The 24,475-nt window shown below is 41.7% G+C and overlaps 1 protein-coding gene and 1 long non-coding RNA gene across 5 annotated transcripts in view; one reads left to right on the plus strand and one right to left on the minus strand.

Annotated features, from left to right (window-relative positions):
* Nucleotides 1-24,475, minus strand: part of Kif27 (kinesin family member 27) — a 74,554-nt gene that overhangs the window by 47,262 nt on the left and 2,817 nt on the right. For all 4 annotated transcript variants that reach the window (XM_085699624.2, XM_048447688.3, XM_048447685.3 and 1 more), the window contains exons 3-8: nucleotides 21,963-22,163; nucleotides 20,263-21,221; nucleotides 17,394-17,537; nucleotides 7,076-7,282; nucleotides 4,030-4,199; nucleotides 2,898-3,001 (exon numbers count right to left, since the gene is read on the minus strand). In XM_085699624.2, the coding sequence (XP_085555750.1) occupies nucleotides 2,898-3,001; nucleotides 4,030-4,199; nucleotides 7,076-7,282; nucleotides 17,394-17,537; nucleotides 20,263-21,221; nucleotides 21,963-22,163 (1,785 nt within the window). The remainder of the gene's footprint in view (nucleotides 1-2,897; nucleotides 3,002-4,029; nucleotides 4,200-7,075; nucleotides 7,283-17,393; nucleotides 17,538-20,262; nucleotides 21,222-21,962; nucleotides 22,164-24,475) is intronic.
* Nucleotides 1-24,475, plus strand: part of LOC146892112 (uncharacterized) — a 52,297-nt gene that overhangs the window by 18,314 nt on the left and 9,508 nt on the right. The window contains exon 2 of the long non-coding RNA XR_015005236.2: nucleotides 15,183-15,349. This is a non-coding gene — a long non-coding RNA (uncharacterized LOC146892112). The remainder of the gene's footprint in view (nucleotides 1-15,182; nucleotides 15,350-24,475) is intronic.

The raw sequence follows: 24,475 nt of genomic DNA on the forward strand, positions 1-24,475 counted from the left end.
TGTAAATATTGATACAAATTTAAGGTTACTTTTGTTATGCTGCATATATGTTTCTACTATTGTTTAAGGTATTTTACCTATGCAGGTAATTTTTAAAGGTTATGTAAAGTTTTAGTCTTTAAAAGCTACTTAAGGTAATAAATACAGGTTAATAGTCTTCTATAACTATCAAACTTATAGCCACGTTAGGTATGTCTTCAAGGTCATACAGAGATATATTTTAAATAGGTGAATACCTTCAAATACTTCAAAGAGCTACAGAATATGGCAATGAGACATGCCTGTTCCTGACGGCACCAATCTACATCAAAAAAGGGTGATGGGCATCGAAGAACCTCCGTATGGAGTTTGCTTCTTTATGGTAAAAGCTAGACATTTGGGCAAAAAGGTGCTCTTGCCTCAATTGCTGACAGTATACTCTCCAAACTGGACCAGTAGAACACAAAGAAAAGTGACTGTCAAAATTTGCCAAGACAGAGTAAGACACTCCTTTCAAAATTTCTGCTCCACAGAGAAGTCTATCAGATATTCTAGGCCTGTAGGCTAAAGATGGATACTCCAACATTACAGAGGACCCTTGGGTATCTGTCCAGGCAGCCATCTGTTTCTGTCATTTGTTTAAGTTTTGGAAGTCACTTGCTGCTGCACCTCCTGTTTACTCAAGTAATATTTTACCCTTGGGTTTTTTGTTTGTTTGTTTGTTTGTTTGTTTGTTTTGAGACAGAGTTTCTCTGTGCATCTCAGTCTGTCCTAGAACTCACTCTGTAGACCAGGCTAGCCTCAACTGCATAGAGATCCGCCTGCCTCTGCCTCCTTGAATGCTGGAATTAAGGATGTGTGCCACAACCACCTGGTCTCTTTCTTGGATTTTTGTAAGGAGTTGAAGACTTGGTACTTATAGTTGCAGTTTTCCTTAGTTATAATAAAATGTTAATTAGGTACAGAGCTGATTTAGACTCATCAAGATACAATAAATAATGGAGTATTTTCTCCAAATATTCCAAATACAATGAACATTAAATGTAATTCTTACCTAATAATTGTTCTTATTGTTTACAGTTTTATTATGTTAGAATTAAAACCTTTCTTTTTTATTTAGACATTAGGGGGAAATGTTACTGAATAATCTTTTTATATACTGTGAAGATTTGTCACTCAGATTGGTTTAATAAAAAGCTGAATGGTCAAGAGCTAGGCAGGACTTTCAGGACAGAGAGGACCCTGGAAACAAGAAGGGTAGAGATGCAGAGAGTCTCCAGCCAGAGATGAAGGAAGCAAGAAAGCAGCATGTGCAGTATAGAGTAAAGGTAATAAAGCCATGAAGCAGAAAGTAAATTAATAGAAATAGTTTCATTTAAGTTATAAGAGCTAGTTAGAAATAAGCCTAAGCTACTGACTGAGCTTTCATAATTAGTAGTAAGCCTCCATGTCATGACTTGGGAGCTGGCAGAAGGGACAGAAAATCGCATCTACACTGCTCTTCAAAAGTGTGCTCCAGTACAGTAAGTCAGTGTCCTGAGCAGAACACAAAGCTGTTTTTGTCCAGGTTACTTCATATTCATAAACAGCCTTTTAAGAAAGGAACTAGGCATACATTCATGTACATTCTACCCGAGTTTCTTTTGTGGCTGCAGACTGAAAGTAACAAATGACTCAAGGATGGGTACTTGACTAGTACATATCTTATTTTTACTATTTCTTAGTTTTATTCATATCTAATTTTGGTAGGGATTATATGCATAATCTCTTTAAAAGATGTCATTTCATAATTTGACATTTTTCATGTTAAATTCTCTATAATTTACTTTTGTGTATTAACCCACTTATAGTTCATAAAGAGATAAGTTAAAATATCTTTTCAGCTTAGCGGGAAAAATGGCTCAGAAGTCAAGAGCACATGCTGCTCTTGCAAAGGACCTTGGTTCAGTTCCCAGCATCTGCACTGGGTAGCTCACGCTGTAACTTCAACTGCAGAAGATCTGACACTCTGGCCTCTATAGACATTTGTGCTTATGTGTGCATACCCACACAAGACACACATGGGCTTTAAATCCTATTAGAACCTTTGCTACATAATTTCTCATTTTTAAAAATTTAATTAAAATATAATTACATATTCCCCCCTTCCCCTTCCTTCCTTTAACCCCTTCAATGCCTGTGTCACTGCCTCTCAAATTCAGTTTCTTTTTCTTTGTTATTGTTTTTATATATATACACACAGGGCATAACTGATTTTAAAATGTATAAAATTCCATCACCTTTTTCTAAAGCATTGCTGCGGCAGTAATTAGGCTTCATGATGGATCACTAGTAGAATGCCAAGTGGACAGACTCATAGCAGATTGCCTACAGTGACTTTAGGGTAGTCAGCAGGACAACACAGATCACAGCAAGTCTGGACTTAAACTTCTGTTCTGAAGAGTTTATGTCTCCAGCCAGACTGCTTGGTAGAAACCTTTTTTTGTTTTTGAGATGGGGCTCATTAAGTAATCCAGGGTTACTTCAAACTCTTAATCTTCTTGCCTCAGGGTACTAAGTGCTGAGACTTCATGTGAACCAGTACACCCATGTTTTAAAAAAATTAAAGCCAGGTGTGGTGGCGCACACCTTTAATCCCAGTACTCCGAAGCAGAGGCAAGTGGATCTCTAAGTTCGAGGTCAACCTGGTCTACAGACTGAGTGCCAGGACAGCCAGAGTTACACAGAGAAGCCTGTCTCGAAAAACCAAAACTAAGAAATTATTAAGGAACAAATATCTTGAAAAGACGAAGGACGACTGAGAATATGGAATTAACAGGAAGTTCTGCTACCCGCCGGCCCTGACAGTGCACGGAAATTCTAAAAGGACCGTGTTAAAGTCAGACACCACATCTGTGCAATCTGGGAAGGACACTCACCTCCATTTCCCAGGTAGGACTTTTGTGTTTCATCCCGATTCTCACTTAATTCAACAAGAGAGCAAGCAGAGCCTGGCTTTTTGACCCACGAATGACTTCTAGATCTAAAAGAGAACATTTATAAAAGAACTAAAGGCAACTTCCTTGTTAGCATAACCTAGGCTTTCAACTTAGATTGTCCAAAAGGTAACAGAGTGTTTTAGAAAGGTGATTGTATGAAACAAGCAGATTTTACCAATATTCTTTCAGATAAAGAGATCACCTCCATCTTGGATGCAATGTTTGCAGCCATTGTAGCAGAATTTAGAAAGTAAAAAAGACAAATCTTGGGCTGGAGAGATGACTCAGCAGTTAAGAGCATTGCCTGCTTTTCCAAAGGTCCTGAGTTCAATTCCCAGCAACCACATGATGGCTCACAACCATCTGTAATGAGGTCTGGTGCCCTCTTCTGGCCTGCAGGCATACATACAGACAGAATATTGTATACATAATAAATATTTTTTAAAAATCACTTCATTTTAAAAAAAAATCTCTGGATGCCTAAGTCTAGTGGTTCAGAGGTTAAGAGCCTTTTTTGCTTTTGTGGAGGATCCAGACTTGAATCCCAGCACCCACACGGCTGCTAGCAATCATCTGCCATTCCAGTCCAAGGAAATCTAAAGCCCTCTTCTGGTCTCCTCGGGCACCAGGTAGGTGGTACACAGACATACATGCAGACAAGACACTAACACACATAACACAAAAAAGTAAATAAGTTTTTAATAATAAAAATGGCAGTTTTTAATAAACTTAAGTGTGGGATGAAGTTTTCTGCTGATTATCAAATCAAAGTTAAAGTATCTCCTGTATACTCAGCACAGTATGTTCAATTCCTGGTGTCAGTCACATGAAATATGTGTGCACTGAACATGCATTAAATTTCTTTGAGTCCATTACATGGTGCCCCTTTTGAGATGAAATAAGCTCTTGGTATTTCAACAGAGAAAAAAAAATGGCCTGTTCAAACACTATTTCTTAGACAACTGATTTAGCAGAGACTCCCCACTGCTTTATAAATGGAGGAGACAGTACAGTGAGTCAAACCACCAACAGCTACAGCAGTGGCTGCTGATGGGGTCTCTATGTAACATACCTCACTCTAGGCTTCTCGGGGCCCTCTGACTCCTCTCCATCACTGTTGTCAGAAAATTGGCAGTGGATGACTTCATCTTGGTCTTCTAAGTGGCCCACGAGCGTCTGGCTTCGTGTCCGGAACCCGGCAAATACTTGATCCAGAGAGCATATAGGAGGATTTGAGCAGACCTGGCAAGTGACCCCACCCAACAACAAAAGAGGTGATTATTTAAGCCAGCTCTTATCCTAGAACTCACAATGTATTGAGGGGATCTAGGTAAGAACTGGTGGGTGGCCAGTCACTGAAAATACACTCCGTGCAAACATCCAAACTCCACAGTACTACTATGCGTCACAGACACAGCTTTCTTTCAGACACTAGACAGCTATTCTCTCCTATTTTCAGTGATGGTTTTATGGAGAATAGTGTTCAAAGACAAAGCTGAAGAAGCTTGATAGTGCCCCACTGTCTGGCACAGTTCTGCTCCCCAGAATAAGTGTTCATAACTCAAGTGTCCCAGTTTAGAGCTCCTGTGGACATGTGGGGCTGCTGAGGGATACACAGCTCCTTGCACCCCAATTCCAGCACAGGGCAAACCTCATATCCATGCACTCCCCCTGCTGTGATAGCATTCCAACCCTGAAAACCAGAGCACGTTTGTGATCCTTGATATACGCAGAGGAGAGAAGTCACTGCAGTGCTGCTCCAAATGACACAGTTAATGGACATCACACAACAAATAAACCCTGTGGGCCAGCTAGGAACATTCAACATTATAAAATATTTCTACTGTAAGCATATTTAAGTGCTCAAAAAATGATCCTGAAAACAATGGTGGGTAGAAACTGCTTTTATACTTTGTTCTAGATTCTGTTTCCAAACGCTTCCTTGTACATTACCTCTCAATAACTAAACAGCAGGGCGACTTCTCAAAAAGAAAGCAAATAATGAAGTCCTAAGGAGACATTCAGCAGGTTAGTGTGAATCACTGCACCACTATTAAAACTGTAATCCACATAGGATGTGTGTACACCAGGTATTCAGTAGTTACCTCTAGCGAGGAGCTATTGGCAGCTGATGATGCTGAGAAAGAGGTCACTTTCCTGAGGAATGTGGCCACTGATAGGCTCCACATACCCAGTGATGACTCCACATCCATGCACATATGGGCAGCACTAACTGGACTCAGTGGATTAAATAAGCAAATAATTATAAAAGGAGGACATGCTGTTGGGAAGGAGATGTGATGGGGGTCCTGTGGGGACTTGGGAAGGAGACATGACAGGGGTCTTGTGGGGAATTGAAGGAGGAGAGAAGGGTGGAAATTATTATATTCATGTATGATAATTTCAAATAATAAACTAAAACTTAAAAATTCAATTAGCTAATAGTAGAGCCCTCACATGCCTCCTTCCCAAAGTGTGTACTTGGCGCCAGGTCTCTTGCATCTGACTTTTGTGTTCCTGTGGTTGGTCCCCTAGGGAGACTGTCAACAATGAGGTGGGCAGAGAGTAAAGTTTTCTAAGTGGCCTCTCACTTTCGAGGACTGAGGCACAAGAGAGAAGGCACCCTGGCCCTTTCCTACAGTTCTGTTTCCGACCACTGCTTTCCTATCACACGCTCCCAAGGCCATGATATTCTGCTCACGACGGGCCTGGAAACAGTAAGCCAAGCAATCAAGGATGAGTTAGCCCTGGAATCCAAAACCTAAAGAAAGCTTTCCTCTCTTCAGCTGCTTTTCTTAGCTGTGTGGTCACAGGGGGTGCAGAAACCTAACATTCTTTGATAACGGTCAATGGAAATTAGCCACAAATCCAACCATAAAGAAAATCGTAGCAGCTTCCCAAAGCAAAATGGAAATTAATAATTACAATGGCTTAAAATACAAAACCCGAGTACTTAAACCTGAAAAGCTACAGGTAAGATCTTATTTGTCTTACTGACCCTGGGGCACCCAAGCCTGGGACTAACAGAGGCCCCGTGGACACAGAGTAAGGACACAGTGGGACAGTGCTGTGCCGGACCGCCACCTGAGCCTGGGACAGAACAGATCTATGGGTGTATGGCGAGGACACAGTGCAGCAGTGCCATGGGGGTCACACCCTAATAAGCTCTGTACACTCTACTGGGGTCCCCACACTTACTCTAAGGAGCATGAGATCCTAAGGGCTTAGTTACATCTACACCTGCCTGACACAAAGTCCATCCCCTATGTTCATCTTACAGCTTCACCTGTTTCTCATCCTACTGACTGACTTACTATACAGATCTCAAAGAAATTATTCCCACTCATAAAATTTGTAAGTAAAAACAAAAATTCAATCAAATAATTATGTCTTCTTCACAGTAAATTCTTGGATGCTTTATTCATGATAAAGCCACACTGGGGCTGGAGAGATTGCTCAGTGGTTAAAGGCACTGGGCTGCTCTTACAGAGGACCCGGATTTGGCTCCCAGCACCCACACGGCAGCTCACAACCAGCTCAACAACTCTGGTCCCAGGGGATCTGATGCCCTCTTGCAGCCCACACAGCACCAGGCAAGCATAGTAGGCAGAACCCATACACACAAAATAAAAAATTTAAAAAGACAATTCTATGTAGACATATATTTGCTACCTACATCTTTACAAACATTAAAACTAAGTTTCATGTGATGTTTATGCCATCCTGACTGTCAACTTGATAATGCTGAATGACACAAAAGTTGAAAACAAAAACAAATTAGATAGAACAAGCAAGCAAACAAATGAACAAGCAAAACCACCGAAACTACCCTCATTTCACCCTGAGAAGTTACAGGGACAGTATCATGACACTATCAAACTTAGTCATGTCTGAAAATACGAAGCAGGTACAGCTGCTGCCGTCACTCAGCACCCCTAAGGTTATACGGTATGCTTTTGTTTACTAAACTTTAACCTTAGGAACGCTTAAGAGGAAAAGTACATATAGAATTGTCCATAAAACCAAAAGGCAAAGAAATCCTCCTAAGACTTTACAAACACTCAGATATTATAAATAACTTGAAGATCTCAGCAGAATTGAGCTAACACTTGACTCACCTGCTTGGAATCCTGCCTTGATGGGCTGTAAACACGATGTCCCCAGTAATTGCCAAAGGGCACTGTGTGGGGTCTCTTCTCAGACCCCCTGGCATCAGGTCCATCTCCACAATTTTCCTTAACTGAAGACGTCATTGACAGGTTAAATTTTGCAAGTTCTTCGCCCAGCTGATCCAGAAGAAGTTGCTGTTCTATTATCTTTTCTTTCTTTGTAGAAGAGATAATTGAGAAGCAGAGAACTTCAGTATATGTGTAATCACGAATAAGAGCTAAGTTACACTGGCCCAAACCACAACTGCCTAAAAGGCAGCTCATACTTCCCTCTGGGGCCCATCAGTAACCAGTACTGTTCTAAGAGCCAACAATGTTTTTCTTCTTCAGTGCTGGCTCAAATCCAGGGTCTTGTGCACACCAGGCAAGGACCCTACCATTTAGCTGTATCCCCAACCCACAGAAACTTACTGAATACTACACAGAAATAGGCAAAAATACTACAGAATAATAATGTTCCATTAACTATGATTGGATAATTTGACACTGTGATTCTAAGCGTTTTACTTAATTGGGTATTTTTATAAAAGTCTGAACTTTCTGGCTGAAATACAAGATGTACCAGACAAAGCCGATAAGCACAAGTATTTTTTTTTTTAAGCACAGGAGATTACAGCAAAGGAGACAGAAAATGGTGGATTGGGCAAAGTGAAACTTTATCTGACAAAGGAAGTCCAACACCCAGAGACAGGAGACAGTGACACGACAGTCATGGGCGAGAGAGGATTTGGAACTCCAAGGCAGAACAGACTATGACAGGATGTGTGTCTGGTCTGAGGACAGTCTGGGTTTGGAGCATGGTCAGTGCAGAAAGTTCTAACTTCAATACTTGTCTCCCAAGCACAGAAAGTGCACCATGGTGCCACCTGCCTTTAGACCTTGTGTTCTGCAGGTAGTCATAGCTGCATGAGACCCTATCCTAGAAGCAAAAACAACAAAAAACGTAAACAACAATTTATCAGACAAGGCTGGAGAGGCGGCTCAATGACAGAACTTTCCCAGAATGTACAAAGCCTGGATTCAATCCCTGTGCCATAGCTCACGCCTATAACCCCAACACGTGGGAGGTGGAAGCACAAGTTCAAAGTCATCCTTGACTATGTAATGAGTGTGAGACCAGTCTCGAACAACCGAGGCAAAGACCTGCTAGGTGTGGTGGAGCCTGTGGTATGAAAAAAAAAGGAAGCACCAGGATCACAAGTTCAAAGCCAGCCTCACACTGTGTGATCTCGTCTCAAAAAGCAAAACAGACAAAAAAAATGTTATTCATCTTAACTTCACATATACTATGAAGTTTAAATAGGGAGAAAATTACTAAGATTTCATTATGTTGATATAGAATAATAAGATACAATCTTATTTTAAAATTACCTTGTAGGATCATTGAACTTCTCAATATTAAGGCTGGGAGTGGTGGCTTATGCCTTTAATCCCAACACTTAAGAAGCAAAGGCAGGAAGATCCCTGTGAGTTAGAGGCCAGCCTGTCTACACAGCAAATTTCAGGTTAGCCATGGCTACAGAGTGAGATTCTGTCTTAAAAACAATGGAAGGACTGGAGACGGCTGGATCTGGTGGTGTAGGAGGTGAGACAGGAGGACAGGTTCTAAGTGCAAGGCCTTTCTGGGCTATCAGTGTGTTCAAGATCAACCTTGATGACAGAAAAAAGTCACAACTCAAAATGAAAAGTAAGGGGCTAGAGAGATGGCTCAGGAGTTAAGAGCAGTGGATGTTTTCAGAGGACCCACGTTCCATCCCCAGTGCCCAAATGGCAGCTAACAACTGTCTATCTAACTGTACTCTCCTGGGGCCTGATGACCTCTTCTGGTATGCAGACATACATGCACACAAGACACTTCTACACAGAAAACACATAATTTAATGAAATAAAAAGTAAAAAGAAGATTGAGGAATACAGCTCAGTAGTAGAGTGTTTATCTAGCATGTATGAGGCTTTAGGTTCAGTCAGTTCCCAGTAACACAAACACACACAAAGACACACATGCAAATATACACAGAAGAGGGGAGGGAGAGAGGCATCGAGGAAGCTTGGGATTTGTACATAAATGTACAGAGTGCTTGACTAGCATTCATGAGGCCCTGTGTCATATTGCTGGGTATATATGAATATATGAAAATCAGCACAGTCCCACATACCAATAAATAATCAGGAAGATAAAATTTTTGTAAGCTACATTTTTAAAAAGTATTTAATAAATCTAGCAAGGTGTGGTGGGTCGCATCTGTAATGCCAGTACTCAGAAGGCAGAGGCAGTTAGGTCCTGTCTCAAAGAACAAAAGCCATCTAAACAAAACAAGAATAAAACTAACAAAATATGTCTAACACTTATACAAAGTAAATTATTGGAAAAAGATAAAACAAAATATAAATAAATGGAAGACTATACTGCGTTCACAGATCAAAGGATGTTATTTTTGGCAGGTCATGACTTTAATTCCAGCAGAGGCAGGCAAACAGCCTCCCTCCCACATGCTTAAATAAAAAGGAGTCTTTTATAAAATGAAAATTATAAGTAATTTCCTTGATGACTATTGTCTGAATTAGTGTTTCTACTGCTGTAAAGAGACACCATGACCACAGCAATTCTTATAAAGGAAAACATCCAATTGGGCAGCTCACAGTTCAGATCCATTACCGTCAGGGCAGGACACGGCAGAGCTCAGGCAGACTTGGTGTTGGAGAGGCAGCAGAGAGTTCTACATCTTCTGCAGGCAACAGGAAGTGGTCCCAGATCCTGGGTGTGGCTTAAGCATATATGAGATCTCAAAGCCCACCCCCCATAGTGACACGCTTCCTCCAACAAGACCATGCCTACCCCAGCAAAGCCACACCTCCTAATAATGCCACGCCCTTTCGGGCATTTTCTTTCAAACCACCACAAACACAGACAAAAACACGTAAGAAAATATTCACAAACAATTAAAGAGCACAGAAAAGGAACATCCACATGAGAGCACAGAAAAGGAACATCCACATGATCACACTGGCTTCATTCTAGCAATGCAGAGATAGTTCAACACAGGTTAGAGCAATAAATCTAAAAAAAAAACTATAAAAAATGCATACTATAAATGGCCTCAAGGTCAGAAATCACATGATCATCCCAATAGATGCAGGAGAGACTTTGACAAAATCCAACATCCTTTCATGATAAAAATCCTAGACAGACTAGGGATGAGGGGATCATATCTCTGTATAATAAAGGCTGTACTGACAAACTCACAGCAAACACCATGGTAAATGGAGACAAACTCAAGCATTCCAACTAAAAACTAGAACAAGATGAACAGGTATACTTTTACCACTGTTTTTCAATATGCTATGTAGCATGAATAATAAAAACCCGGAGACAGATATTGGGTTCAACCTGAAGATCAGAAAAGCAAAGCAGCCAGCCATGGCTCTTAACCTCTACCTCAGTTCGAAATGGCGATCCTGCCTCCATGAATCCTCAGATGGAAACTGAGTTGAGGTCTTTTCCTATTTTATATTCCTCTCCAGTGTTGGAACTAAAGGTGTGCACCGCAGTGCCTGCCCTCTAAGGCCAACTAGTGTGGCTACTGGGATTAAAGGGCGCACCACCACTGCCTAGCCTGTATGGCTGACTAGTGGAGCTGGTTTACTCTCTGACCTTCAGGCAAGCTTTATTTATTAAAACGCAAATGAAATGTCACTACAATGCTATTTAAAGCCTTAGTTAGAACACTGAGACAGGAAAAGCAAATGTAAGGAACCGAGACTCAGGAGGCAGATCTCTCTGAGTGTGAGGCTAGTGTGTCCTACAAATCCAGGTCCAGGCCTGCCAGGGCTACAAAATGAGACTCTGTCTCAAAAGACAACAATAACGGAAAACAAAGCAGTCTAAGTGTCCTCACTGGCAGGTGATCGCCATGAGTCGGAGGACTCCAGCAGACAATCTCAGCGCCGACACTCAGCAGAGAGGCACAGTCAGCATGGAAAACCACTCGCTCTCCAGTACAGCTATGACAGGTACACTGAGAAACACTCCTGCTCACAACAGCATGAAACCAAAGGAAAATACTGTTGTGGGAATTCATTCAGCCAATAGCCTTTCGGGTATCAGCCCGTTAGGGCGTGGTCTGAGGTACTATAAGCACAGACAAAAAGCATGCTCATTCTCCCTTGGGTGGTGGCTAGAGTTCTGCTCACAACTTCCAGGGCCCACAGAGGACTCTCTACTCTTATTGTGAGTTTTTCCCCCAAATAAATAAAGACTTGTTCTCCTTTATTCAGGGCTCTTGTGGACCTTGATAATTATGCCCACAAAATACCTTGGAATAAGCCTAGACCAGGGGTGAACAACATCTACAGGGAAAACTTTAAAATCCTAAGAAAACAACTGAGGAACACATTAAAAGATGGCAAAACTTCTCAGGGCAACGGTTGGAATAATTAATATTGGGAAAATGTCCATCTTACTTCTTCACAGAATCAGAAAACAGTCCTAAAATTCATATGAAACCACAAAAGACCTGGAGAGTCAAAGATTCTGAGCAAAAAGAACACATACATAATTGTCACGCCTGGTTTCAGTTATAAAGCAGAGCCATAGTAACAAAGAACAAAGTAGTATCAGCACAAAACCTAAGTAGGATCAACGGAACTCAACAGGGGACCTGGATTTAAGGCCACACAAGTTCATCCACCTCATTTTCTCCTTTTGAGACTGAGTTTCTCTATGTATACCACTGGCTAGCCTGAAGCCCACTATGTAGATCAGGTTGGCCTCAAACACAGAGATCTACCTATCTCTCCTTCCCAAGTTTGCCACAGTCAGTGATCCACCTGACTTTTGAGAAAGATGTTAAAGCCAAACAAACAAAACCCAAACAACATCAGCAACAAACCCCACTGTTGAAAAAATACAGCCCCTTCAACAAATGTTGGAAAACTGGATGTCGACATGGAGAAGAAGGAAACTGGGTCCTCATTGCTCACCCTCCCCAAAAATCAACTGCAGACGGACCAGGGGCCTTAATATAAAACTTAATATAAAACTTGCAAACACTGACGCTGCCAAAAGAGAAGGTGGGAGGTGTCTTACAGACGCAGTACAGATGAGGAGTTTCTAAGATTCCAGCGCTCAAGAAACAGAACAACAATCAGCAAGTGGCTCTCATGAAATTAAAACGCTTCTGCAAAGCTAAGGAAACTGTCAACCAAATGGAGAGGTGGTCTACAAAATGGGGAAATCTTTGCCAGTTACACATCTGACAGAGAACTAATATCTAGAATACACAAAGAAACTAAAACTAAACATTCCTTAAAAACAGGACCATGGATCTAAACAGAGAGATCTCAAAGGAATACAAATGGCTACTCAAGACTTTAAAGTGGTTCACATCACTCACCAAGAAAGTGAAAACTAAAATTACTTTTAGACAACATCTCACCCTAGTCACAACGGCTAATGAAAAACCGAAGTGATGGCAAGGTGGTTACTAAGTTAGGAATGTTTGTTGCCAGTCCTAATGTGCTTCCCATGGTCCAACTCCAGTAAGTTAGCCTCTGACCTCCAGAAGTACACGGCGGCACGTGTACATACATGCACTGCGTGTACGGGGAGGGGGGCATAAATAAATGTAGAGGAAAATAGAAGGGCAACAATGGTGGCAAGAATGTCGGGGAAAGGGCAACTCTCTCTGTTGACATTCTTATATGTGGATTCTAACTTCAAAACCTCCAGACTTCCACGCCAGTTGGAGTGAATGCTTGCACAGCCCAGGTAGCAAGAACAGTCCATTAGAGGTGGACAAGAAAGTGAGTTCTTCATGTGGGTGGGAAGAGCAGAGAACATCTGCTATGAAGTAGAGGGAGCAATATTAGGGGTTGAAAACTGAGATGGGATGAGGGTACAGAGATGGTGAAAAGGGAAGGCTGGAGAAAGGGTCAACCCAAACCTGCACAGGAGTACAAAGACTATATAACCAAAGTAATTCTGAGCAAACAGCATGCTACATGCATTAAAACACAGAATGTCTGTTTATTTAAACAATGTGTGTATATGTTACACAGAACAATGAAACAGAGTTCTTACATCAGTTGTTTATAGTCAACTGATTTTTGACAAAGACAGTGTGCTGGCTAGTCTTATGTCAGCTTGACACAAGCTAGAGTTATCTTTCAGGAGGGAAACTCAATTAAGAAAATGCCCCTATAACATCGGGCTGCTGGTCATTTTCTTAATTAGTGACTGATACTAGCCAGGTGGTGGTAGTGCACTCCTTTAATCCCAGTTCTTAGGAGGCAGAGGCAGGTGGATCTCTGAGTTTGAGGCCATACTGGTTTACAGAGTGAGTTCCAGGACAGCTGGGCTATACAGAGACTCCTTGTCTTGAAAAACAAAGGCAAAAAATAAATAAAAAGTTAGTGACTGATGGAGAAGGGACCAGAACACTGTATATGGTGCCATCTCTGGGCTGGTGGTCCTGGGTTCCATAAGAAGGTAAACTGAGCAAGTCATGAGAAGCGAGCCTGTAAGCAGCAGCCCTCCATGGCCTGTTGTAGGATCAACCCTAGCACATACCTTTAATCCAAGAGCTTTCTGCTTGAATAATGTAAACATGATTAAATAAAGTCAACCATAGGTCAAGAGGCAGAGCAATCAACCTGTTGACAGAAAGTGAACATAGGATGATTAAGAAAAAAACATAGAGAGTAAGGGGAAGTCAGGAGGACAGATAAATGCACAGGAAATAGAAGGAAGAGACAGAGTTTGAGGAGACTTGTTTGAGATGGCAGGAGAGAGGAGAGGCTTTTGGGAGAGTAAGGTCAGCTGGGTGCTTTCTCTGTTTCTCTGAGCTAGCAGGCTTTCACCCCAGCATCTGGTTCCCAAGTCTTTATTGGTAAAATTGGCCTCTGTATCAGCTTCTGCCTCCAGGTTTCTGCCCTGTCTGAGTTCCTGTACCAACTTCCTTTGTTAATGAACAACATAGAAGTATTAAACCAAATAAACCTTTTTCTCCCCAATTTGCTTTTTGGTCATAATATTTTGTCTTCAGCAACAGATAACCTACTAAGACAGAAGTTAGAACCAGGAGTGGGGTGTTGCTGTGACAGACCTGACCATGTTTTGGGGAGGATTGTGGAAGGACTTTGGAACTTTGGGCTAGAAAAGTCATTAAGTGACCAGAACAATGCAGACAATGGAGGCCTGGCTTATGAAGTTTCAGAGGGAAAATTCAATACTCTATCGTGGGCTTTTTCTATTTTGAATTAAGATTCTGTCACTCTTTTCAGTTGTGATTAACAAGAGACCAGCACAAGTGAAGTGGAACCTTTACGTTACTGTGACAATTGATGTTGGTTAGCTGGAGCTAAGAAATTAGTGGTGATTCAGAAAAGACAAGCATCAATCATTGAGCGAAAATCTTCTGAGAAGTGTTTCCTCACAGACACCACACAGAAGCTGTGTGCCAGAGGTGACCAAGGTTGTACCTCATACTGAAAGCCAAACTTTGGTATTGTTAAGAATAACCAAGGTAGTGCTGGTTTTAAAGAAATGAAGGGGTTATGGAAAACAGTTGAGAGCTGGCACTGTAAGAGGCCAGGAGAAGTCATTCATGACGATGTAGCCTCAGTGGAAATTAAGGGCCCAGGACTGAAGGGGTCATGCAGAAAACTTGAGGCTTAATACCAGGGAGAAAGCTCATGAGAGGACATGGTGAAAGTGCAGCCCAGTTACAGCAGAAGACCCCAGCATTTTGGTGATGTGGGATTCCCCTCTGTATGCTGTGAATATATTTTATTACCATTGGTTAATAAAAAATCTACTGTGGTCTATGGTAAGGCAGAATATAGTAAGGTACAAAATCTGAACAGAGATAAATATAGAGAGAGTAGTCAGAGTCAAGGAGACACCATGTGACAGATGAAGGAGACATCTGTAGACCACAGCCTTCTGGTGATACACAGATTAATAGAAAATGGGTTAACTTAAGATGTAAGAGATACCTAGAAATACACCTAAGCCATTTGCCAAACAGTGTTGTATTAATATAATTTCTGTGTCTAGGCAACCAGGAAACAAACAAGCAGTTTCCGCTCACATTTTAGAGATGCCGGTATCATGGGATCACAAACAGCAGCAGCACTGAAGTGGAGCCTGCTCAAGCTTAGAAGACAAACCATGTGTGCTGCAGAGGAAAGAGCCAGAGAAGTGACCCAAGTCCCTTGGAGATGGTGAGTGAATCTAGATATTGGATGATGAGTTATTTATACTCTTAGAGTTTGGTTTTGCTTTGATTTGATTGTAACTGTGTCCTGGTTCTTTGTTATGGAATATTTGTTTATACTGTAAAGATGAGTCTCTGTCTAAGGTGCCTTCTCATTGGTTTAATAAAGAGCCAAATGGCCAATAGCTAGGGAGGAGAGCATAGGTGGGACTTCCAGGGAGAGAGAGAACTTGGGGGAGAAGAGAGGTGGAGAGATGGCAAAGAGACTCGGAACAAGTTGAGCGTGCTGTACTGAGGAAAGGTAAAAGCCACATGGTAGAATGTAGATTAATAAAGGCAAATTAATTAAGTTATAAGAACTAGCTGAGGGAAAACCTAAGGTACAGGTCAAGCTTTTGTAATTAATAAGTCTCTGTGCCAATATTTTTGGGTTGGTGGTCCAAAGAAAGTCTGACAAGAAAGCTTGCTAGAGTTCTTTCCTCTTGAAACAAAAAAGTATTTATGTTTTATTTTATTGGAGGCCACAGTTGAGAGAATTTGGGCATTAAAAGAGATTGGCAATCTTAAAGAGACTGAAATTTTAATGCATTAGAATTTGTAACAACTGTGGGATTTTTAAGTTATTTATGATTTTAATGTGAGATCTTGGTGAGAAATAAGACAGGAAGGATTGTGGCTTTACAGTGATGTGTTTGTGTGCCAAACTGACAAGAGGTCAGTTATGCTGGCTAGTCTTAGTATCAACATGACACAAGCTAGAGTTAACTTGAAGGAGAGAACCTCAATAGAGAAAAATGTCCCATAAGATCCAGCTGTAGGGCATTTTCTAAATTATTGATTAATGGAGAAGGAGGGCCCGCTCTAGGCTGGTGGTCCTAGGTTCTAAAAAAAAAAAAAAAAAAAAAAACAGACTAAGCAAGTCATGATGAACAAGCCAGTAAGGAGCGCCCCTCCATGGCCTCTGCATCAGCTCCTGCCTCCAGGTTCCTGCCCTGTTTGAGTTTCTGTACCAGCTCCTTTGATGATGAACAGCAATATGGAAATGGTAAGCCAAATAAACCCTTTCCTCCCCAATTTGCTTTTTAGTCATGGTGTTTTGTCACAGCCATAGAACCCTAACTTAGGCATACAGTAAAAACACACAGTGGAGAAAAGACAGTATTTTCAAGAAATTGGACATTCATACAGAGAACAAAGAAACTGGACTTCAGTATCTTCTATATAAAAATCAACTTAAAATGGGTCAAAATGCAAGGTCTGAAATTAAAAGGAAAAAAATAGGAGAAATATTGCAGGACCCTAGTCTGAGCAAAATATTGTGTTTTGTTTTTGAGACAGGGTCACACTATGTAGCCCCAGACGGCCTAGAACTCCCTATGTAGACCAGGCTGGACTCTAAATCACAGAGATCACTTGCCTCTGCCTCCTGAGTGCTGGGGTTAAAGGTATGAGCCACTACAATTGGCCTTGGACAAAAAAATTTAAATATACAGGCATATCTGTGTTATTTATATGAATTCCAAGACAGAGAATTTCAAAGACTAAACTAAAATCAAAGAGCAAATCACTCATGTAGTTTAAGAGGTTAAGCTCATGAATTAAAAAAGTTTAAATTTTATGATTACCTTCCAATTGCTTTGGGGTTTGGGAAAAGACACACAGAGAGAGAATGTCACGAGAGACTGAGTCCATGGTCTTGCACATACCAGATAAGCTGTTTACCACTGCACCATACCACCAGTCCTGCTTGCAGACCGTAACACCACACTGCCTAGTAATTTGACAAAAGTGAATGAAAGAGTCTGGAGAAACTATAATTAATGCATAATTTGTAAATCAAATCCAGAAGTATTTTCTTTGTCAGTGAAACACATGCCAGGTTAACAATAAACATAGTTTCCCCTTAAGATTTAGGGCTTAATAAGTAATTCAGCTGCCAGTGTCCACAGCTATCCACCAGAAATGCACCTCTGGAAAGCACCAGTCTATGGTTTAAGATGCTCTCCGTCCATCCGGACGCTGTGCTACAGACTCTGTGCACGCAGCCCTACCTGTAATCTGTTCACTTTCTGGGCTTCTTTCAAAGACACTGTGTGCCCTTTGTTCTCCTGCGCCATCAGCTGCACCTGATTCCTTAGCTCCTCCATCTCCAGCTCCTTCTGAGTGAGCAGCACTTGGTCAGCAGCCAGGGCACACTGGGAGGGAAGGAAGGCAGAGCTCAGAATTGCTCAGAGAATTACATGATGATATAGAAGTCAGAACAGCTCGACGATGCCATTTAGCGTTTTGTTCTTGTCCCTTCACTTTTCCTAGATTCCTTCTGAGAAAGACATACATAGAGGGGGCATCACTATGACTCCATGAGAATTAACATGAAAATATGATTTTCTTGATAATTTTTTCCTCTATATAAAAATTAGTTACCTAGGGTCTAGAGTACAATTGTAACTTTGCTAAACTTGTCATGAGACTTTAATGTGGGTTTTAATAATCAAAGCTCTCATCTTCCTATAAGACCTTTAAGATATAAAAACTCATTTGGGCATTTAAATAGATACATTCACTAGCAAGAGACAGATTCTAAAGTCCAGAGATAAAATGTAATGTATTTATTTCTTGTTTCTGACTAATTTTGTTAGGTTTAGCATAAACTTAAGATACAGAGTAAACAGTTTTTTAAACTAAATAAGCACAAAGAATCTGTCAGGCAGACTGATTGGTGTTAAGCATGGGTGTGCCTTTAAGGTCTTTTGTACAAAGGCTGAGGGAAAGCACCGTAAATGTGAACGGTACCATTCCATGGGGACAGAAATGAGTTGGAACACCAGCATTTACCTGTCTTCTTCCTGATGTGGTGCCTTGTGCTCCAGCCGTCATGACAGCTCTGTCATCAAGGACTGGATCCTCAAAACTGTGATCCAAAATGAGTCCTCCTCTCTGTAGGCTGCTCTTATAGGGGATTTTGTCCCAGCAACAAGTAAAGTAACTGACAGAAAAAAATTGCTACTAAGAAATGGGGCAATTGTTGTGATGAAGCTCATCACATGACCTGGTTTGCTGGAGGACTATGAAAGAGTTTGGAAAATTAATGTAGAAAACCTCGAATGCTACACTTGGAGCTTAGCGGGTCATTCTGGCAGCAGTTTGGTTGGCCAGAACACCAGAAGAAATGTGGAGCGTGGAGACTCAGTTCATGAGGCCTCAGAGGGAAACCGGGACTCTAATGGGAACTGTTACAGGCTGACAAAGTCTGTCCATGAGAACTTGAGCAAGGCTGAATTCAAAACATTCTGGACTAATTTGTTTAGAGAAGAAAACTTCAAACAAGAAAGCATTCAAGTTACAGCATAGTAACTACTCAAAGCTCTTACCCAGATTTACACAGCGAAAGTGAAAGCTACAAGCAGAACAAACACTGTCGGCAAAATGCACTGCTTGCCAGGGAAAGAAACGGGTAGGAAGGTGGCTAAAAAAATAGCTATAATTGTTAATGAGATTAGAACTGTTAAAACAAACAAACAAACAAACCCAGTGCTTTGCACTAGGGCAACAGGAAATGTGCCTTGATGGCAAGATTCTACCTGAGAAAGGCTCCATCTTGTGAGAATGAAAATTCATTTGAAAGAAGAGAGCTCAAGCTGCTGCTGCTGCTGTTGAAGGGGTTCCCTTCCAAAAACAGTTGCCCGGGACAGCATTTCATCCAAAGGTGAATACAGCTGCAGCACAAAGGAGCCAGACTCCATCTCCTGCTGCAGCACAACCTGGCAGCATTATCCAGAAGATAACTGCCTTTGTAGGCATGGCAGAAGCAAAAGTGGAAGGTTATGGAGGCTTGTACCAAGTTTGTAGAAAGCCACTGAGACTAGTCAATGTATTGCAATGTAGAATTCCCTGCAAGGAATCCCTGAGGGTCAATAGGTAAAGCTGCGAGGGCAATGCCTACACTGTAATGGAACCTCAGAACATTGGAGATGCCAGGACCATGGGACACTGATTAAGGAAAGCTATAGACATGCAGTAAGACAAACCTAAGAGAGAGGCTATCTGTACAAAAGCAGCAGAGCTGGAGAGGTGTGGTGACCCAAGTCCTTTGTAGCCCAGATGATATATCACAAGCCCCAGATGCTGGACATGAAGTTGCAAGATGTGGTGTTTTCCTTGCTGGGTTTCAATCCTGCTTTGGTCCCACTTCCTCGCTAAGCTGTTTCTGTAATGCATATGTTTATTTGGTGCCATTGCCCACTGAAATTGTAGGAGCCCAAAGTTAAGAAACCTGAGTCTCAAAGGATACTTTAGACTTCTGAGCAAACTTTAGACTATAGGGATGTTTAGAGATTAAGTAAATATATTTTGTATTGAAATGAAAATGAGACCAAAAAACAGGGATGGAGTGTTACAACCAAAAATAATGGATGTCACGTTGATAAGGGATAGAACTATGATGGTTGATCTTCATTGTCAACTTGCTAACTTCTGAAATTCCAAAACAACTCTTGGAATTTACTTGTCCAAATAAATGTAGCCCTTAAACAAGTGCTGTCTGATTCAGGTGTAAGAGCTCACATTCATAGCCAGCACTTAGGAAGCAGAGGCAAGAGAACTACCTAGAACTCAAGACCAGCCTGGATAATCGATTAATACCTTATTTCAAAGAAGATAAAATAGATCTTGGAATGTATCTCAGAAAGGAAAGTACTTTCCTAGCATATGCAAGGCTATGTGTTCAATCCCATTACCACCAGAGTGGGTAGGGGTGTTCTATTAGTCTGCTAGGACCACACACTCCTAAAATCTCAGAACACAAGCAACAAAGGAAAGAGTTCAGGCCAGCCTGGCTGGTCTACACACTGAGGTCCAGCCAGGGTTACATGGCAAGACGCTGTCTCAAAAAACACATTAATTAAAGTAATGTCTAAGTACCTGGTACTTCTTAAGTTCTCTCTTCAGCTGGAGAATTGTCACATGCTGGGGTCCTTCCTCCAGGTCCCCAACGCCCTGGTGTCCTGGAAATGGGGTGACGACAGCCTTCCTGACTTCCTGAGTCCTGCTAAACCACTCCTGGAGTTTGTGCTGCTGTTTCTGGTTTAGTCTGACTGCATCTTTTAAGTCCACCAGGAATGCAAATGCTTGTTCTACGCAGTCCTGGTAGCCCAGACATTCTTCCTGGAGCTGGGTTACCTGCTCCTCTAGAGAGTGGATCCGGTTTTGGTCGGAAATGCCCTCTGACGGGGTCTGGCTGGTTTGGCTGATACTGGCCTGATGGCTCCGCAAAGCTTCTCGAAGCAACTTAATCTCAAATTCCATCTCATCCATTCGGTCTGACTCTGGGCTAAAGTTTAAAGTAGGTTTGTTTCGAATGTTCCGAGCTCTGTTGGCATATTTGAGAGAATTTAAGGACTCATCAAAATCTGAGGAGGATGGGCTGACACACGTGATCATGACAGTCTTGGCACTGCCTCCCAGGGAGTCTTTGAGAAGCCGGGTAATTTTAGCATCCCTATATGGAATATGAGCACTCTTCCTGCGTGGGTCCCCAAGGGCACTGATGACGTTCCCTAAAGCAAGCAGCCCACTGTTGATCTGAATGGACTCTTTGAATCGCTCACCAGTGTTCCCCGTCTTGGTCACTCTTTCGGATCCAGCCAAATCCACAAAATGGAATTTGGAGACAATATGCCGATGTGAATACCACTCTCCATCTTCAGCTGTCTCTGGAGTTTTCTCAACTTGGCAAATGCTTATGGTAAAGATCGCATGGGATCTACTGGAGTGCTCATTCATCTGGGTGGTGCTCGTGTGCCTGGCAGCGTTCCCCACCTCCAGGAGACTCATCACTTCATCCATGCTCTCTACTTGGCACTCCTTGGCCCCAACAATCACTTAAAACAGAAAGTTTTAAAACCATGCTTTCATCAAAATCCAGTACAATTAAATCAATCACACAACAGTTACCCTTTACTAAGCAACCCTAAAAGATAGTCCCTTTAAAAAAGCACTAATGTTTCAAACTAGCATGTTTCCAGTGTTTCAAATACTAGCATCAGTCAGTTTCATTCAAACTCCAAAAGGAACAGTTTTAATAAATGATATTATGTTTAAATTTTCAAAGGCATATTTTATTGGTTAAGATCCAGTTGTTGCTTTTAGACAAATATCATACTTAATTGTTTAAAATGGCTGACAATATCTCTGGAGCTGGACTAATACAGTTCAGCGGGAGAGTATGTGCAAAGTATGAGGCCCTGGCTTCAAGCTCTAGAATCAAGAACAAACAAACAGAGACAAGGAACACTTTGTTTCAATATTTTGATTATAGTTATTACAAGAAAACAGGAGCCATGCCTGGTGGCACAAACCTGTGACCCCATTTATTCATGAGGTTGAGGCAGGATTAAAGTTCAAAGCCAGCATAGGTGTTTGATAGTAAGGCTCCGTCCCAAATCAGAAGGCTGGTGACACAGCACTGCCCTAGCTGGATGACTTTCAGCACAGCAAAACAAGTACATTAATAGAAAACAAAAGCAAATTCACTGTGCATATATTGTCTTAATCCTTGGAATATTGATGTGTTTTTCTAGATGCCACTGAAGGTACTCAACAATTTCACTGAGCTATGTCACCTGTGTTTCCCTTGTCATCTTCCCGGATGTGCAGGTCCTTCATGGATGTCTCCAACTCTAGGAGATCTCTTAGGTCTTCCTTATACACCTCTATGTATGACACTTTGACTTTAAAGTCCATGCTAGGGTTTTCAGAGAGGCTCTGAAATATCTCCTGGATAGCTCGAGGGATGATGCCCTTTTGACCCTCCACAACTGATGCTGAAAATTCAGAAATAGAAAGCATAGCTGAGACTTGATATAAGAAAGCTAGAATCTAAAATTTAGGTTTAATATATTTTTCTTATATTTCTTTTATAAGAATTTAAAAACTGGGCAGGCATGATGGCTCACACCTTTAATCCCAGCACTCCAGAGGCAGAGACAGCGTGACTGGCCTACATACAGAGTTCCAGTCAGGATTACATAGCAAGACATGGTCTCAAAATGTATAGTAATTAATTGAATTAATGAGTGCAAGGACAGCCTGGTCTATATAGCAAGTTAAAAGCCTGCCAGGGGACTGGAGAGATGGCTCAGCGGTTAAGAGCATTGCCCGCTCTTCCAAAGGTCCTGAGTTCAATTCCCAGCAACCACATGGTGGCTCACAACCATCTGAAATAAGATCTGATGCCCTCTTCCGGCCTGCAGGCAGACACACAGACAGAATATTGTATATATAACAAATAAATAAATATATTTTTTTTTAAAAAAAAAGGCCTGCCAGGGCTAAACCACACAACCATAACATTCGGGGGGAAGGCTGGGGCATGATTCGTCAGGTAAGAGCACTTGCTGCACAGGCACAGCACCTGAGCCGAGAGCTCCAGCACCCATTTAAAGAGTCAGGCATGGCACACATGTGTCTGTACCAGCAGGCAGAGATAGGAGGATCACTGGAGTTTGGTGATCACCAGCCTAACTCCAGGTTCATTAAGTGAAAGACCCTGTATCAAGGGACTAGAGTTGAGAGTGATATACATGCATGAAATCAGACATGTGTGTATACATACCAAGCACATATACCTATACAAAATAATTCAGGCCAAACATTTTCACATGTACCCCTCATGCAGAATTTATTCATTTATCAAATATGCATTTAGTATCTACTGCATATCATGCAATATTCTAGGGCCCTGGAAACAACCAATCAACAAAGTGAAAATTCTCTAATGTTGTGGGATTCCCCTGAGAAGAAGCAGTAGCAACAAAGACAACTGTAGACTCTATGGTGTATGAAATGTAGACCATATGGTATATGAAATGTAGACCTATGGTATATGAAATGCAGACCCTACGGTATATCAAATGTAGACTCTACGGTAGATGAAATGTAGACTCTATGGTATATGAAATGTAGACTCTATGGTATATAAAATGTAGACTCTATGGTATATGAAATGTAGACTCTATGGTATATGAAATGTAGACTCTATGGTATATAAAATGTAGACTCTATGGTATATAAAATGTAGACTCTATGGTATATAAAGTGCTGGCCACACACGGTGGTGTATACCTAACAGTCCATGGGGGTGCTGAGACATGGGTATTGAGAGTTCACAGTCAGCCTGGACTATAGAGCAAGACTATCTCAAAAGTAAATAAATAAATGAATCCAAATAAACAAAAGCTGGAAGAGCGTCTGGAGGGCGGGTAAAGAGACTGGAGTGTGACTCTATTGCAATGGTAAAGATGAAGGTCATGAGCAAAAGCTTGAGTGAAGGGCGCGTGGGGAAGGCACTGCCTGATGTGATCACAAACAAGATCAGCATGGCCAGAACATAGGGAGCAGGAACAGAGGAACAGAGATGAGGTCAGAGGGGTGCAGACTGCTGTACATCCACAGTCATTCTGACGGAGGTCAGGGCCACAATGGTAGAACAGTAGCACCACTGTCTGAAATTTACAGACATTCTCCCTGCTGTCTTGTGCAGGAGTACGAGTGGAGAGACCGCTTCAGCACAGTACTCTGGTACTGAGGGGCTGGGGAGACAAATGGTCCTGAGATGATATCGGGATACAATGACAGCATGTAGTATAATAAGGCTGGCTGTGGCCACTGAGGACAAGATGGGGGAGAGCAAAAGCTGAGCTTTAGGGCACTTTAACGATGAGTTCACTTGCCAGGGCACCAAAAGGGGAGCAGTAAAGCCGGAAAAACACCAGAGTGTGGTCGGTCACCTGGAAACCAAGCAGAGAATGTGCTAATGGGTCTGGTAAGGTGAGAAATGGATTGACCACTGGATTTAGCAGAGTGAACATCATTCAGAATTATCTCAAAAGGTGCAATCTCAGTGGCAGTGGAAGTCTGAATAGATTGAGTTTAAGAAAGAATGGGGAGTGGGCTAGAGAGATGGCTCAGCGGTTTAAGAGCACTGGCTGTTCTAGAGGTCCTAAGTTCGATTCCCAGCAACCATATAAAGGCTCATAACCATCTATAATAAGATATTGTGCCTTCTTCTGGCCTGCAGAATACACGCAGACAGAACACTATATAACAAAATAATAAATAAACAAAAATCAAAAAA

This window comes from Myodes glareolus, chromosome 14 (assembly GCF_982192425.1).
Source record: "Myodes glareolus chromosome 14, mMyoGla1.1, whole genome shotgun sequence".
NCBI lineage: Eukaryota > Metazoa > Chordata > Mammalia > Rodentia > Cricetidae > Myodes > Myodes glareolus.